Source organism: Chenopodium album, chromosome 18 (genome assembly GCF_948465745.1).
Source record: "Chenopodium album chromosome 18, dcCheAlbu1.1, whole genome shotgun sequence".
In the NCBI taxonomy this organism is placed as follows: Eukaryota; Viridiplantae; Streptophyta; class Magnoliopsida; order Caryophyllales; family Amaranthaceae; genus Chenopodium; species Chenopodium album.
Window position 1 is genome coordinate 30143058 of NC_137851.1, and position 18603 is coordinate 30161660.

At 33.7% G+C, this 18603-nt stretch overlaps 1 protein-coding gene across 1 annotated transcript; it reads left to right on the plus strand.

Annotated features, from left to right (window-relative positions):
• The first annotated feature begins 4283 nt into the window (after positions 1 to 4283).
• Positions 4284 to 18280, plus strand: LOC145592363 (26S proteasome non-ATPase regulatory subunit 12 homolog A-like). Its single transcript, XM_081648808.1, has 12 exons — positions 4284 to 4396; positions 4599 to 4643; positions 6109 to 6303; positions 7689 to 7796; positions 7881 to 7985; positions 8105 to 8161; positions 8313 to 8509; positions 10144 to 10243; positions 10324 to 10436; positions 16762 to 16915; positions 17005 to 17082; positions 17739 to 18280. The coding sequence occupies exons 2-12, from the start codon at positions 4638 to 4640 to the stop codon at positions 17955 to 17957; spliced, it is 1332 nt and encodes a 443-aa protein (XP_081504934.1). The 5' UTR covers positions 4284 to 4396; positions 4599 to 4637; the 3' UTR covers positions 17958 to 18280.
• The last annotated feature ends 323 nt before the right edge of the window (positions 18281 to 18603 follow it).

Sequence of the window (18603 nt, forward strand, 5' to 3'; positions counted from 1 at the left end):
CAACCAACAACTGAGAGTTCACGACCAAGGTCGAGGGACTGTGTGCCAAGAGATCGTGAAGGGGCTCACAAACGCTTGGTGGAAGATTACTTTAGTAACACGCCACTGTGCAATGATGAAAATTTTTGACAAAGGTTTCGAATGCGAAAGCCAGTTTTTATGCGCATTGTGAATACCCTAACCGAAATTGAAAATTTCTTTAAGCAAAAACCGGATGCCACTGGGAAACTAGGTGCTTCAAACTTGCAAAAGTCACCACGGCAATAAGAATGTTAGCATACGGTACATAAGTTGATCATGTTGATGAGTACATCAAGTTGGGCGCAATTGCAAGTACGACAAGAGAATGCCTAAATCATTTTGTTGAGGGAGTTATTAATAGCTTCTTTGAAGTTTACTTGAGTAAGCCAAATTTTGATGACGTATATCGTCTCCTTTGTGAAGGAGAAAGTCGTGGTTTTCCTGGCATGCTAGGGAACATCGATTGCATGCATTAGCAATGGAAAAACTGTCCAGCAGGGTGGAGAGGCATGTATCAAGGAAGATCTAGAGAGGCAATTGTAATCTTAGAAGCCATTGCTTCTTGGGATACATGGATCTAGCATGCATTTTTCAGGACACGTGGGTCAAATAATGATATCAATGTCTTGCAGCGGTCACTGGTATTCGATGACTTACTAACTGGATGAGCTCCAGAAGTTCAATACATTGTAAATGGAAAAACGTACATTATGGGTTACTATCTAACGGATGGTATCTATCCGAAATGGGCTGGTTTCAATGATGCCATAACTGCTCCCTAGACCGCTAAACAAAATTATTTACTAAGAAACAAGAAAGTGCTAGGAAGGATGTGGAGCGTGCATTTGAGTACTTCAAACTCGATTTGCGATAATAAGAAATCCTGCTTTAGCATGACACCCTGAAGTATTATGGAAAATTATGATGGCATGTATTATAATGTACAACATGATTGTAGAAAATGAATGATATATGTATCGAAATTATCAAGATCCATGTAGTGATTTTGCTCAAGAACAACCCAAGACACCAGCTAGTTCATCAAGTGAAAACATTAATCGTGGGCCCATCCTTGTTAGTCGTGGAAAATACAAGTATGTGGAGCGAGATTTAAGCAGATTTATGGACAAAAGGGAAGAGCTTCACAACAAACAAATGCATATGTCCTTGAAGAACGATTGGGTTGAACATGTTTGGAGAAATTTTCAAGGATCGAATTTGAATTAAACATTGTATTTAAGAAAAGGAGATCGGTATTGTTATCGTTATCGTTATCGTTTATGTTTGATGTTAATTTAAATTTAATGTCGCTATCTTCTATTTAATGTAGTTTTCAATTTCATGTCGAATGGTTATTAGTTAATGTTATTATTTAATGTATTTTAGTATTTTAAAAACGTTTGGTATTTTATTTTAAAACGTTATTATATTTAAATTTTACTAACACACATTTTTAATATAATTACACTTAATAAATTTAGTAAATAATAATAGGTACAATGTAGTGAGATATATACATAAAAGTAAGAGAGAGAAAATAAAAGAGTATTACAAGAGGATACTCTTGTTGTGAGAAATTATAGAGGAGGAAAATGAAGAGTATGTACTACCTTCGGAACATATTATATGCAACTTTGGAGCTCTCACGGAACCCAAGATAAAATTTCATAATAGTTAATTAATGGATTAAAGAGTATGTAATTAAGGGTAGGAGAGAGAATAGAGATAATTAACCACCACCACCACCAACAACCATCACCACCGCTGCCTCATCGACACCACCTCCACTCGCCCTGAACCACCGCAAAACCACCTGACCCTTCTCACCCGAAACCACCCTGAACCAACCCAAAACCACCCCCCACTCACCCCAAAACACGGGAAATCATCTCCCACTCACCCCGATCCACCTTGAACCTACCCTTACTCACCCCAAAACACCCTGAACCCACACCACCATTCACCTGACCAACCATCATCGAACCTACCTCGAAAACTCCCTAACCTAGTCGAAACCTTCCACCACTCGAAAACCCCCTAAACCCACCCCAAAAACCTCCTTAAACACCCAATACAAGCCCAGCTACCCCTAAACCATTAGATCTAAAGATTTTGATTAAAAGTAGAAGAGAGAGAGAGATCTGATAAAGAGACAGAGACGGGAAGCGCGCAGGGGCCATTGACGACGATGTGCGGCGGTTTGGTGGTGGATCGGTGATAGGTGAGGTGTGAATGGTGGGCGAAGGTATGTGCGATGGAGCAGGGGATTGCGTTGGGAGGTGGTTGTGGTTATAGTTGGTGTCGATTGTGGTGGTGGATGCGGCTGATGTTTTGTTGTTGCTGCTGTTGTGGACGGTGGTTGGAGGAGGTGGTGCGTAGGGGTTGAGGTACACCGGAGGCGGAAGCGGGAATCTTGAAGGTGGTGTTGGTGGCCGGTGACTTTGACTATGTTGGTTGGAGAAGTTGTGAAAGATGAACTTGGATGGAAGTTGAATGAATTTTTTGAGTTTAGGTTGATTGTTAGTTGGATTTTATTTTGGGTGAATTGAATTGGGTGAGATAAATTATGCTAATTAAGAATAAATTATTATTCAAATGAATTCTGATTTAGTTATTTAATTGTGTTTATGATATCTTGAGTAAGGGTATTTGAGTAATTTCATTACATAAAGTTTACTAAAAAGGAAAGAATAGGAAAGTGGCATCTAATGTAAAATTTCAGTTTTTGGCAAAAATGCATACAATATGTTCCGGAGGTAGTAGATAGTAGAAAATGGGGTATAGGAAAAAATACATGATGTGTCAAAAGGAGAATAGGAGAGAGAGTGAAAACTAAGGATGTAGAGTGCTCCAATTGAGGATGCTCTAAGACCATCATCACTTTATGGTATAAAAATTTATACCGTCCCTCTCTCTCTACTACTTTCTCACTCCTCCACGTCATCTATACCACGATACAACATAATTTGTCCAAAAATCATCCCACCCATGGTATAAAAAAAGTTTACCACCACACTTTCTCTCTCCTATTTGTATTAATAATACACTTAATTTAATTATAATTATATTTCATTTTATTATTGGAAATAACTAATAAATGTTTGTAAAGTTAATTAAATAAATAAGCAATTTAGGTAGTAAAAAGCGAATTTGAAAAAATATATAAAACTATATCAATATGGGTGTCTATGTGTAGGTCTTGAAAAATTATGAACAATGGTAATTTTTTCATAATTTTTTACTTTATAATTTTTTCTTAAAATACAATTGAAAAAAAATAAAAAAAATAAAAGATACATGATAAGCAGGCCACATGACGTGATCTGGTTGGTTCATGTTTTACAGGGACCAAAGCAAATATTTACCATGAGATGGTATATACAATCAAATGGTATAGTTTTATACCACCAACTAGTTTGGTGCCCCGTGCGATGTACGGGTTGTTTATTGAATTTTAATTAAAAAAAAAGTGACAAAGTAAGTTTGAAATATTAGAAATTTAAAAAAATAGCCAAAAATAAATTAAACAAAACCATTGTTCTAAGCCAATTGAGTTAATCTGAACCTGAAACTTTGGGCTAGTGTTGGACATTCTTGACTCATGACCTATAGTGACTCGACCTATGACCATACCTGATTGATAATTCTACATAACATAATAGTAAAATCATTTTAGATTGTAAAGTATTTTATTTCAATCGATTAAGATAATTTATTTTGTACCTGATAAATATATGAATCATTTAAGTGTTGTTGTCTCGTGGTTTGGCTTAACTTATAATTTATTTTGTACCTGATAAATATTGGTATTTTATCGGAAATAAAATTCTAAATCAACAATTTTATCTTATTAATCTATCCAAATTTATTGGAAATAAAACTTCAAACTAACTTTTTTATCCTACAAAATCAATCCAAATTTTTATCCTAAGTAAATAAAAGAAAAAACTTTTTTATTCATAAAAAATATATCTAAAAAAAATTTATGTGTCATACTAACATTTTATTGTTGCCTACGTGGCGCGACACTTAACGAAAACTTAAAACGCCAAGTGTCGCTGTCTCGTGACCTAGCTATAAGTTTAGCTTTATATATTAGTTATATATAATATATTTAAAAATTGTAGCTTTTTTACGAGTTTTTACCCCACCACGAGTGTTGATGCTAAAACTTTTAACAGTTTCTTGTTGGTCAAGCCGAATTTGAACTCTATAGCAATTTTTTATTTAATTACTTTTTTAAAAAAAATTTAGTGTTGGAAATATATATTGAGCAGTTTCCTCTTCACTGTGTTCCTCAATCTTTACTCTCTGAATTCCTCCGTCTAAGCGGCTTCTCATTTTTCTCTCCTCCATTGAAGAAGCTGCTTCTTAGGTTAGATTTCCTTCAGAATCATCGAATTCCAATTTTACATTCTACTTTTAATCGTCAATTTTATTCAATTTAGGGTTCTTCAAGGTGGATTGATTATTATTGATTTATAATTTAATTACTGAAATGCTAGAATTTTGCTGTTCATTTTAGTTAGTGAGAAGAGTTTAATTTGATAATTGAGTTGAATTTTTTGCTGCTTCAGGTTTTCAAGCAAACCCTAAATTTCCGACGACCATTTGCGATGGCGGTGAGTTTCTAGATCTTTAATTTCTTTTCAATAACTTCAATTATGTTCGTTGCAACAATAGCATGAATCACCAATTTTGTTTGGATCCAGATTTAGAAAACATAACTGCCGATTATAAAACCCTTTTTTGCTTTATCTAATTTTCCTAATTTTAGGCAGTATATCACTAAATTCGAAATGGGTACATATTCAACTATCCGATTATGTTGTTTTATGATAAATTTTTATAGCTATAGCTCGGAATGAATTGTTAAAAGTGTCTATACCCATGTCAGAGTGTTGAATGGATCTGTTATGGTTTTAATTGGTTTGGTGTGAAATGAAAAGGTCGGAATAAAGGAGGTTGCAATGTAGCTTATCCGAGCATAACCTCGTATTTGTTGGAATGGGGGGATGTTAATCATGTAATTGCATGACTTGTATCTGCAATTTTGGAGCTTAATTTGCTCTTGATAGTTTTATATTACAAGACTCGGTAATTGGATGGGGGAGTGGGAGGAGTTGGTTGATTGAAGTAGAAGGGTTAACTTCGCACGTGTCTCTAGTAACTTACCTTCCCCTCCTATGTTACTCCAACTCTTCATTTCACTTCAAGTGTTTATGTTTGATACTTGATACTTGGATACGGGTATGATTCTTCCACTTCGTATTTCACCTAAAACATGCAAAAGTTTCATAGGATAGTCGTGTTTAATTCTTCTAGCCATATTACATAGTTCATCACTATTTTGATGAGTGACGATCTCTTCCAATTCAAGTATTTTGCTAGATTGTCTGCCGACTTGTTTATTTGTACAATTTAACGGATGTTTCTGCACTTAGGGTTACCACTATTAGGCCGATGATATGTTAGTGTTTGTGCTATATCAGTAGCATGGTATAAAAACTGTACCTAGGTGCTAGGAAAATTGGGGGGGGGGGGGTACAGTGCTTTAATTAAGCTAGGCAAAGTGCATTTAAAGAGGTGCAATTGAGGCACACATCTTTCATAACTGCACCTTATTTTTAAAAATTTGCCTCTGTGCACCAAGCCCCCTATTTCCTTCTCATTAGTGCACCTTGAACTTTCTTATACATTGAACACAGTTACACAGGGCTTTAGAACATTTGACAATGGTTCTTGGAGGTCTGAGGAAAGAGTTTTGGAAACATTTTTGGATCCCTATAATCATCTGATCTTTTAAATTCAGTCCAAGTAGTGCTTACCTATTGGTTTTGGTTTGCATATGGACATGGAAGTTACAAAGCAGAGCTTATCCCAAACTTCTACAATGAAGCCTTTTTGGTGCTAAAAATGAGATTTAATGCAGTTAATTACATACTTTTTTTCCCAAAATCAAAGTTTTGTTTATCAGATTTTGCTTCCCTTCTTTCAGGAAAATTAAATTTATCATGCTGTCTTTTTCTGTTTCATTCTCCTTGTTAACCTTTTGACCTGTTCTCTTTTGTGGACTTTGATTTGCAGGACAAGCAAGGCAATCTGGAAGCACAGATAGATGCATTATTGAATGTCGAAAAGCAAATGAGGCTTGCTGGAGATGTTGCTGGAACTAGAAAAGCTGCGTGTGACATTCTCCAGTTATGCTTTGAAGCTAAAGCCTGGAAAACCTTGAATGATCAGATTGTTGTTCTGTCAAAGCGCCGAGGTCAACTCAAACAGGTACGCATTGATAATTTTGATGTAATGACATTTTTATACTTGTTAGCTTAGTGTATATTGTACTTTAGTGAATTTTATCATGATCGAAGCGGCTATAGTTATGTAATCTTTGATAATATCTGTGCTATAAACGTACAATTCAGTTGATATTATCTGTGCTATAAATGTGCAATTCAGTGAGTCAAGACGGATTTATCCTTCATCTTAATATTTCAGGGTTAAGTGGTATCACATTTTAAGTAATCAAGATAGCTAATACCATCCATCCTTCTATAAGGATAGCATTTTCATTTCCCCTTTGGTGCTGGTTAATGGAAGCTAGAATGTAACTTCTTCTGTTTTTTTGCTCATTTAGTTTATGCCTTGAGTTGCAGCTGAGTCTTTTTTTTTTTTTTTTTGACATCGGAACATTGTTGAATTCAGTTGTAGCCATATCCCTTATCACATTTCCTGGACAACACTATGTTTGCAAATTGAACCTTACTTCCTACTCTGCTAGATTTCCTAGATATGCACTTTTATTTGCAAAACAATGCGGAGAATCAGGTAGAATTCCCAGATTTATCAGAAATAGGAAGCTTGTTAAGTGTGAAATTGAATATATACATAAGAAATTAGAGAAAGCGTAGGCTCTACTCTCGTCACCTCAAAAAAAAAAAAAAAATGTATAGCAAAACTGTGAAAGTTAATGTTAAGAGGTGTATATCAGCTTTAATCGATAAAAAATATTTAAGTTTAGTAAATATCAGTTTTAATCAGTAATTATCAGTAATTATAAAGAACAAACAAAATATTAAATCTGTAGAAATTCAGTAAAATCCAGCTTTTATTAGTCAGATTAATTTTATTTTAGTAAATACGAAGTAAAAATTGTGCAAATTAAGGCAAATAGGATAGGGCCTTCGATAGAATTTGTATTACTAGAAGATTAATCTTACCAGTAGGGGTGTATTACCTCCAGTAGATTTTCCCTCGCTACAATCAGCATGAGCCTCACATGAGCATTTTCCTCTATTTATAAGCTGCACTACTGCCTTACTGCACAATTTTACCTCTTACAAACTTCTGACAGTAACTAACGATTTTATGGATAAATTATCTTGCCTTCGGGTCCTGGATAAAGTCATCACCACTGAACGCCTAGCTTTGTTTGCAGCAAATGACTTCTTACTATTGTATCATGTTGAGATTCTTGGAATTTTTACTAAATTTGTGTAATTCATTTGGATAAATGATCCATAATTTTTTTTAATGGTTCACCAGATAGAACTCAAACTACATAATTGTTTATAGCAATTTTCTTTTCTTATTTACCTACGTTTTAATTTTGGAGTCATCATTCCTTCATGAAACATTTAACCAGGAGGTTCCTTTATTTTTTACAGGCTGTCACAGCAATGGTGCAGCAAGCCATGGGTTACATTGATCAAACACCTGATCTTGATACTCGTATAGAGCTCATTAAAACACTGAACAGTGTATCTGCTGGGAAGGTAACCAGATATTACCGTGCTGAGCTTGTCTTTTGTTAAATTTTTCTCTTTCATATGTTTCATGTTGTTTTCTGTTTGTTGCAGATATACGTTGAAATAGAAAGGGCACGTTTGATCAAGACCCTTGCTAAGATTAAGGAAGAACAAGGGCTTATCGATGAAGCTGCTGAATTGATGCAAGAGATAGCGGTAAGTGTAGTTGTGTACGTGTATGATTCCTTGTGTATTACATTAAATGTGTTTCAGGACTATCTTTTTGGTAGAAGTTGCGTAGTTGATCATCATTACACATATTTGTGATACTGCAGGTTGAAACCTTTGGTGCAATGGCAAAAACTGAAAAGATTGCTTTTATTCTTGAGCAAGTAAGTTCCATTTTTCGAGTTTTGTTGGTTCCATTATCTCTTCTACTGGCAGTAATAGTTTACTGTTGGAGTTAAGTGTTCTACTTATTATTTTAGTTGTTTTTAAATATTGATGATGAGTTAAAATTTGGAAAATTATTCTGTTTTTCAGGTTCGCCTTTGTTTAGACCGTAAAGACTACGTCCGGGCGCAAATCCTATCCAGGAAAATCAGTCCTAGAGTTTTTGATATTGATCCTTCAAAAGAAAAGAAGAAACCTAAGGAAGGTGATGCCATTGTAGAAGAGGCCCCTGCTAATATTCCAACGTTGCCAGAATTGAAGCGTATTTATTACGAATTGATGATACGGTGAGTTCACGATTCTCTTTTATGGAGTACTTCTTTTAGCTCTGTTCTTGCTAGGATAGCTGTGGGGATTGAGTTTTCTTCATTTTTTTCCTGGGGAATTTGAATGTAGAAATTAGATTCATTCTCAGTTAGTAGATTTTGCCTGGCACCGTTTTTTTGGTTGCAAATAGTCAAATTAATGTACTTTCTTCTTGAAATTTTGTGCTTGGAAAATTTCTGTGCATTCTGTTATTTCTTTCGTTGATATTTGGGAATTCTTTTACACTCTGAAAAGAGATAAAGGTTGTAGAGAGAATAAACTAATGTCATAATTGGAGCCATAGTATAATTTAAGGGGTGAATTTATGGGGTGACTTTCTAGACTAATTATCCGGGGAAAATTCTATTTTTTCATAAGCGTAGTGTGGACAGCCATAAATTCCTTTTATTCCCTCTAGCCTCTGCTCTCATCCTCTCATCACTCCATCACATTAGCGTTGTAACTTGACCGCCCAATTCCACATCCAGTTGCATCTTTTTATCTCTCTACTGTCAAATTTCCTCTACATATCCTCAACCATCATCCTCTCTGCTTTTTAAAATCACATGCACTGTCTCCAACTTTACCACCCAATTCCACGTCCAGTTGCATCTTTTTGTCTCTCTACTGTCAAATTTCCTCTACATATCCTCAACCATCATCTTTTCTGCTTTTTAAAATCACATGCACCGTCTCCAACTTTCTTACGCCCCTAGACTTCTGAAGGAAATAAAAGCTCAGATTGCAAAGTAGGGAGATTAGAGAAGTTGCTGTAGTTGCTTGCATCCTTTGGAGGCTGTTCTTGCCTTTAAGGTTCTGTGGTGACTAGAACCTCCTAGAATCTTGTTTCTGGTGACAGCACATTTGGTGTCAACAGTGTTGAAAATTATTGACATTGCTTTGGGGGAATGCTACTTGTGAAAAATGAGATGCTGGATTGAGAGGAAGCATTGATGTTGGGAAGGGTGGAAATTGATGTGTTGGGAGGATGGAGGGAATGGTGGAAAGAAGAGAAATTTCTAGGTGGGAGGTAGGGAAGAGTTTTCCTTCCATACAAGTGAAATTGATAACAACCCGTAATTTTATTTCTCAGTTCATACATCTGAAATATCCAAAAATACTAGCCCTTGGCGTATAACCTCCCTGTCCTTTTAAGGAAAGCTGACCAGGGAGGACAATTGAAGAATCTTATCAATCCATCATAACTCAACTATATCACCCTCTTGGCATTGGAAGAGAACCGCCCTTAATTTTCAAATCCAGCTTAGATGAATATCCTATACTGTAATGGTTTGTATAGAAATATCCTTTAAATAGATTGGTTATTGTTATGTTAAATTTAAGGTTTGCCATACTGACTACTAGTAAGCCCTTTTTTTTTTTTGTGTTGAATTTCAAAACTTTTCTGGTGTTGTTTTGTGGGATTTGGTGTTGCTTTTGTGGATTTTGAAATCTCTCTCTTGTCTAGATTACTGTGGACATGGTTGCTTTTTGTTTGATCACCATAGAAAATCCATCCATGCTATTACAATGGTTTTTTTTTTATTCTTGTTGTTTTGACATTTTTTAATCGGAAGTTGATATTCTGGAGCCTCAATGAGTTTCTTTTGTTCAGGTACTACAAGCACCACAATGACTACCTTGAAATATGTCGATGCTACAAGGCTATCTATGAGATCCCATCTGTCAAGGAAGACCCTGAGCAGTGGACTCCGGTAAACAATGCTTCACTATTATCATGCTGCACTTTCTTGTGGATCTCAAAGTTTATTTATTAATATGGTATTTTGTGCAGATTTTGAGGAAAATTTGCTGGTATCTGGCTCTTGCCCCACATGATCCCATGCAGTCAAGCCTTCTAAATTCTACTCTGGAGGATAAGAACCTTTTTGAAATCCCCAAGTTCAAGTATGTCATTTACTGCCTAAATAGTTTTCTCCTAGGATGCACAGACTCGGGTACGGGTGTCGGACTCGGGTACAGGTCCAAGTGTCAGACTCGAAAATTTCTAAAATCAAGGATCCGGGGACACGTTTTAAAAGAGTCTAAATTTAGGATATGGACTCGGGGACACGGTGTTTAATAATCCATATATATATATATTTTTTTTTTTTTTTTTGATAAAAATAATATTTTTTTTAACCAAGGCATTAACATACATTTTTGATATTAAAAATCAGAATAATGGAAATTTTAATTATATTACTGATTGAAAATCTTAATACATAAAGTTGTAGTTCCACTTTTTTAGAGCAAACAAGAAGGGAAAAAAACAGAAATAAAACATCATAGTCTAATGAAACTTGAACTTAACCAAACAAAAAAGAAAAGAAAAAAAAAACAGAATCATAGCCTAAAGCTCTAGAACGTCAAAAACTCCACTTATTCATCATCTTCAAAAAGTTCATCATCTTCAAAAAGTCCATCATCTTAGATTCTAGTTCTCTTGCTCTTTATCATTAAAAAATCCATCTTCAGTATCTTCAAGAAATAAATTCTCAAAACCTTCAACATACTCATCATCAATAAATAGTGAATCTCCACCTAAAAAATAATGAAAAAAAAATCAGTATTCCAAAACTAAATTAAATATATTAATATTTGTTGAAACTATGAGTAATTTAAAATATAATCTGAAATACTCACCGACATCCCAATAACTAGATGGACCTCTTTTGTACTCTTCTTTCTTCGTAGACATCATTCTTAAATTGGTATGGACATAGACAAGAGCTTCCACTCTTTTTGAAGTTAGCCTATTCCTCGCGATGGAATGAATATTAGAGAAAGAACTCCAGTTTCTTTCACAGCAGGAGGAAGATGCAGGTTGTGATAGATTAAAGCCAATGCTTGCAAAGTTGGTGTTGATGAACCATAACTAGCCCACCAACTCAAAGGATCTTCATGAGCCCTAGCTTCCATTACATGATGTTCACTGAAAAAGAAGCCCAATGTCCAAGAGAATTGTAACCAAGACTCACTATAATATTTCGGAACTAATGAATGAGCCATACAGTGAAGGGGAGTATTACTTTTATTCCATCTTGATACCAAAACACCTTGAATAACATCAAAAAAAAGAGGATTTTCCAGTAATTCTATCTAAGCCTTCTTGCTCATAAATTTTCTCTCTAACCTCTTCAATCATGGTATCCCACATGTCATATATTAGATGCAAACATGGAGTATCAAGATCAGCTTTCCTCAACATATTATTAATGGGGGCTGTAAAACTCAGAAAATATTCAACTTTGTCCCACCATCTATCCGAAATCACACATTCCTTAACCTCAGCCTTGCTTTCTAATTGTATCTTCCTAAATCTTTTCCATTCAACATCTAAAACCATTTTTTCAAGAGCATTTTTTGTTTCAAACAAACGTTCTGCCATGATAACATGTGAGGCAAAACGTGTTTCTGCTACTTTAAGAAGTGCAAGCTTTGAATATTTTTGAAAAATAGTAAGGGCCTTCTGATGATTCAAAACAAATATAACAATGGCATCACAATCTGACAGTAAGGAAGAGATCCACTTACAGTCATCATACTGACTTGAATTGGCAGTGGGCTCGCATATGCTTTTGAGTGCTAAGTTCATACTATGCACAACACAAGGCGTCCAAAAAATGTGAGGATATTTTGCTTCAATTTTTTCACTTGTTGCTTTGAAGTTCCCAGCATTATCAGTGATAATCTGCACCACATTATGAGCACCTTCCTTGTCAATAACCTTCTGAAAAAGACTAGCAACATAATCTGCATCTTTTATGTTACCACTTGTGTCAAAAGCTTTGAGAAACATTGATCCTCCACCCGACACTGCCATGACATTGATGAGAGGCCTCTTTTGCCGATCAGTCCTCCGAGCATAATGATACTCCCTTCTTCTTCCAAGAATCTCTGAAAGGCTGATTAAGAGTATCAACATGTGTTACCTCTTGCTCAAGTAAAGAGAGCCTCAGCCTATTGTACGGTGGAGGTAGCCAACCAGCACACTTACTGTTCGCCAATTTAAGACAAAACTGGCGAAAGTAAGGATTCTTGACTAGTGAAAATGGAAGTGCGGAAGCATAAATCATCCGAGCACATTCCTTATCTAACTCATCTCTCTCAGCAGCGTTAAAACAGAATTCCACAGTTCCTTTTTTCTTTTTCGGCTGGATTAAATCAGTACCCGGAGGGAGGGTCACATAATCCAATTTCCTCTTTGATTCATACGCTTCTCTATTCTTCAAATTCTCTGCCTTTTCATGCTCTTGCTGCAATTGTGCCTTAACTTGATCGGACATACCCTTACATCCTTCGACACCTTGACCCGACAAACATAAGAGATGGGCTTTCACTTTTGAGTATGAACCAGTCACTAATTTGAGGCAATAGTTGCAGGTCCATTTCCTATTACCACCACTAGTTGCGTTTCTGACAATAGTTACATGATTCCATAATGGTTTGTCATCGAATGATGAAAATTGGTTAGGACTAGGCCTTTTTGGTGCTGAATTTCTTTGGGGGTTAGGCGTGGAGGAGTTTGGTGAGGACATTGATACTGAGGGATGATGATACAATTGGAGAAAATTTCAGTCGAGGTGTGAGAATTTGGAGATCCATGGATGTCGTTTAAATAGTATGAGTACTTGATAGCTGGGGAGACTAAAGCTAAGAGAATTGTAATCGCCATATTTTGGGAGCTGAGTAAGCTTGAATGTGATTGTTTAGGGAATGAATAATTTTAATGGGAGTAGTAGATGGATGATAATGATAGTGCTTTGGGAGGATAAACTTCTCCTACTTGATATACGTGTAGGACATATCTTTTTATGTATAATTGTATAGTACTCCTATCTAGTATGTAGTACAACTTTTTAAAAATTTGATTAAGTTATGATAAAATGATATGTATATGGCATGATCATAGATTGAATAAGTAATTTAAAATTGTTTCAAAAAAAATAATGTAATTTTAAATTTGATTAAGTTTATGATAAATTGATAAATTTTAAAAATGTAATATCAAATTTGATAAATTAATATTAGTAGTCTTATATTGCATAATCATAGATCGAGGATCAATGATCTTTACAAAATGATCATACCCTACGTAACGGAAAGTTTAATAAAACTTATGATCTAATGATATTAGTCAACCTTATATGGCATGATCATAGTTGAATAAGTAATTTTAAATTTGATTAAGTTTATGATAAAATGATATTAGTAGTCTTATATTGCATAATTATAGATTGAGGATCAATGATCTTTACAAAATGATCATACCCTACGTAACGTTAAGTTTAATAAAACTTATGATCTAATGATACTAGTTAACCTTATATGTTATATGGCATGATCATAGTTTGAATAAGTAACTTTAAATAAGTTTATGATAAAATGATATTAGTAGTCTTATATTGCATTATTATAGATCGAGGATCAATGATCTTTACAAAATGATCATAACCCACGTAACGTTAAGTTTAATAAAACTTATGATCTAATGATACTAGTTAACCTTATATGTTATATGGCATGATCATAGTTTGAATAAGTAACTTTAAATAAGTTTATGATAAAATGATATTAGTAGTCTTATATTGCATTATTATAGATCGAGGATCAATGATCTTTACAAAATGATCATAAGCTACGTAACGTTAAGTTTAATAGTTATGATCTAATGATATTAGTTAGCTTAGCTTAGTTTATGATGAATTATAATGATCATAGCCTATGTAACGGTTTAGGGTTTAGGGTTTGGGATTAGGTTTAGGGTTTAGGGTTAGGGATTAGGGTTAGGGTTTAGGATTTAGGGTGATTAGGATTATTTAGGTTTACAAAAGTTATCATAATCTATGTTGGAGTGAATATTATACAATTAATCTTAATAATTCGAGTGTTATATTAATTAAAAATTAGTTTTTTTTAAAAAAAATTTTACAACGAACGTACACTTGAATGAGTAAAAATAAGAAGGATTTATTAAAAATTGATTTGAGCCTACATATATAACAATATAACATTAAACGTACATTTGAGTGAAAATGAAGGATTTTGTTTTTTTTTTTTTTTTTTTTTTGTTTTTGGTTTTATTTTTAATAATCCTTTAGAATTTTATAATAGTTAAAAATAATTATTGAAGGTCGCAAAGAATTAACATTTTTTTCAAAGAAGAAAATATAATATAATATAATGTTGTTTCTCTTAATCATTTTAATGTATATATAACATTTTTTTTGCAAAGAATATATATATTTTTCTAACAAATATAATATGTATTTTTTTTAGGAAAAGAAATTTAATATGTATACAAATTACTCTTAATCATTTTTAATTTATTTATAATTTTATCGGATTTAAATTAATGGTTGACCTATCAATATTTCAAAAGATCTTTTATATATATATACACGTACATATATATATATATATACACGTACATATATATATGTATATGTAGTATATATATGTGTGTATATATATATATATATATATATATATATATATAATAATTAAGTTTTTTGATGCTCATTGTTACAAATTTAAAGGTTCCCCCCCTCCCCTAAATTTTGCAACATAGAAAGTATATTTATCATTAACATCCCTCTAATATAAAGTTTTTTCCCCTAATTTTTTCCGCGACATAGCAATGTAGTGTAATTTTTGTAAAAAAAAAAAAAATACTATGATTATTCTAATTTACGTAGTGGTAAAAGATTTTGAAATGTTAGGATTTCTTTTGAAAAAAAATTGTCATTTATACCATGATTTTTAATTTATGTCGTACATACTTTGTATCTATTATATGTAGTACTAGATTTTGTAATGTTATGATTTCTCTAGTATAAAAAATTCTTATCATTTCTATTTTTTTTTAAAGAAAAAGTACACTATGATTTCTAATTTATGTAGTATATATTTTGTATTGTTTATGTCTAATATTAAATGTGTGGTAAAAAATTATACAATGTTATGATTTCTCTAGTAAAAAAAATAAATTAAAATGTTATCATTTCTAAATTTGATTTTTTTTTTTTTTTTTTTTGGATGGAAGTTATACATACGTTGTATCTAATCTTAATTACATTGTACAAGATTTTAATTATTATATTATCTTTTTTCTAAAAAAAAAATAAAATAATATGATATCAAATTTAGGTACTTTGTATCGACTGTAAAAAAAAAAACAGGTACTTTGTCTCGAATCCTAAGTCTTAAATGGTTTCAAAAAAGAAAAAAAATCTTAACTCTTAAATATGTAGCCAAGGATTAAATATGATGATTTCTAATTTAAATATCCAAGTTTTTTTTTATTATTTTAAATGATAAATATATAAATATCTAATCTTAAATAGGTAGTACTAAATTCCTAGGAGTACTTTTTTTTTTTTTGAGGAAAAGGAAACTAATAAACAAAATGACTTTTCAACTACACAATTTAAAAGATATGGAGTATGTACAGACTAGCATGTTGAAAATAAAAGGAAAATATTTGAGAATAAAAAGGAAACTATTAATAAAGAATTAAAGATTACACTTCATTAAATACAATTGTCAAAATTATAATATTATTAGATAGAATTGTAGGGTTCCCTCAGAAAATAAAAAAAATTAAAAAAAAAAAGATAGAATTATAGGGTTCTTCACACGTAGTAGAATTGTAGGAAAATGTGTTACTTTATTCTAATGTAACACCTAGTAACTAGTAAGGCATCTAGGGTAAAAAAAAAAAAAATTATAAAATAAATGAAAATAATTAAATGGGCATTTACTGTTTTCCACTTTACCAAAGCTTTACAGCTGTTTTGGACTTGGATAACTTACTGTACACAACAAATAAACACAAAAAAAAAGCTAAAATTTAATCTAAAAAAGATGCTTCATCTTCTTCCTTTGTCCTTCATCTTCTTACTGTACAAAAAAGACGCTTCATCTTCTTCATCCTACACAAAAAAAATACAAATAAGCACAAAAAAATGGCAGCCCTTATGGAGGAATCCAGGTCCGACCCTTGGGAAAACTCCGCCTAATTATGTTTGTTCAAAATTAGGCGAGTCCACTTTCTCTCCCAGGAGTCCGACTCGTATTCCGTGTCCGCACCGGGGTCGCGTCGTGTCGACGCCGGTATGGCTGGGTGGTGGGCCGAGTCCGTGCAACGCAGGTTTTCTCCCTATATCTGTCATACTTCTGAATATGTATGTCTCATTGTGGTATGGGTTCTTTTGATGTGCTGCTCCAGGTCACTATTGAAGCAGCTCATGACAATGGAGGTTGTCCTTTGGACCAGTCTTTGGAATGAATTTGAGGGCGAATTTGAGAATGAGAAGAATTTGCTTGGAGGCTCTTTAGGTGACAAAGCTGCTGAAGATCTTAAACAAAGGGTCATTGAACATGTAAGCTTTTCTACTATCGATCTATATTACCTAAAATCCTCAGAAAATATGGTTAATAATCATATTTCGATTCTTTGCTCTCCTTGCAGAACATACTTGTTATTTCAAAGTACTACTCAAGGATCACCTTGAAGAGACTAGCAGACTTATTATGCCTTAGTATCAAGGTTTGCTACCATTATGAGCTTGAACACTTGCACATCCTCTATAGTTTCTATCTTGAACTCTATCTAGGCAGATTAGACAACTGTTTGGATGTTTCTTCTAAAAATCCTTGTTAAAATTGATGTTTCAATCAGCAATTCTCAGTAATTCTGGTGGCAATCATGTTTAATATATTGGGTATGCATATTGCATGTATTCTTTAACGCTTTGTTTGGATAGCAAAGAACGAAGGTGGAAAGGAAGGGGAGGGGAAAAGGAGGAAGGGAAGGGAAAAGAAAGGGAGGGGGAGGTGAGCTCCATTTTCCCTCAAAAACTCTCCAATTTTGGAGGGATTATGCTTATTAAAAAGAGAGGGAAAATGGATCTCTCCCTCTCCTTCCCCTTCCTTCCCCCAATCCTTTACCCAAACAAGAGAATTTGTCCTCCTCCCTTTCTCTTCTCTTCTTTTCCTTCTATTTCTTTCTATCCAAACAAAGTGTAAAAGAAACAGGGAATCTATATATGCTCTAGGCCTAAGTTGAATTTAAAATTTGGCTTTTGGTAATTTCATTGTGTGTGGACTCACTAATGTTAATTGATTTTGCAGATAACTTGTCCACTTTGACTTTATTTTGTATGTCATCTTTACTTACTCTGATCTGACTTGTACATGTCTCAGGAAACGGAGAAGCATCTATCTGATATGGTTGTTTCTAAGGCTTTGGTGGCTAAGGTAGACAGGCCAATGGGGGTCGTATGTTTTCAGGTAGTTAAGGACAGCAATGATATTCTCAATTCATGGTCAATGAACTTGGAGAAGCTGCTTGACCTTGTTGAGAAGAGTTGCCATCAAATACACAAGGAGACGATGGTTCACAAAGCTGCTCTTAAAGCTTGAATGAGAGATTGACCGTGTATGTTCATTCCAGGTTTAATCACTAGGGCTGTGAAGAAATAGCCATTTCTTAGAAATGATTTGATCCTTCTTTGCTCTCTTAGTGATATAGCTGTTCTGCATACTTAAAAGGGTACATGTTTAGCCGGCTATTAGCTCTGGGACTCATGAGCCTAATGCTGTCAGGTCGAGTAGCATGTATTGTGTGACTTCCAACTTGTCTAATATTCATTGTCTACGAAATTCCAGGGCAAGGAGAAAAGATGTATTTCAATCTTATGGAATTTGATCTCTTGTTTGTTTATTTATAATTTTTCGGTGGACTAGTAATTTATTTTATTTTTTTACAGCTTTTTAAATGCAAAAGCAATATGCAACAAAATATCATTTAGACATTATGCTGTGTGAGTATTAGTATAATCCTCCAAAAAAAAAAAAATGTGTTGTGCTTATTTATGCTAAGTAGAGTTGTAGCTTAAAGATTAGACTATCTACATATATGGACGCATATCTTGAGTTCAGGAGTTGCTACTGGTTGGATTCGACCGACTAAAGCATACAACTTAAACAGTTTTTGAAGACTTGATAATGGAAACGTATTAGTACGTAAAAAATTGATGCTTAGGCATAATAATTTCTCTCACCATTT

Bases quoted from the DNA above. Each gene is read 5' to 3' on its own strand.
- LOC145592363 (XM_081648808.1), top strand. The intron at 7,797-7,880 runs GTAACCAGATAT...TGTTTGTTGCAG, and splicing joins ACAGTGTATCTGCTGGGAAG to ATATACGTTGAAATAGAAAG. The intron at 17,083-17,738 runs GTTTGCTACCAT...TACATGTCTCAG, and splicing joins TATTATGCCTTAGTATCAAG to GAAACGGAGAAGCATCTATC.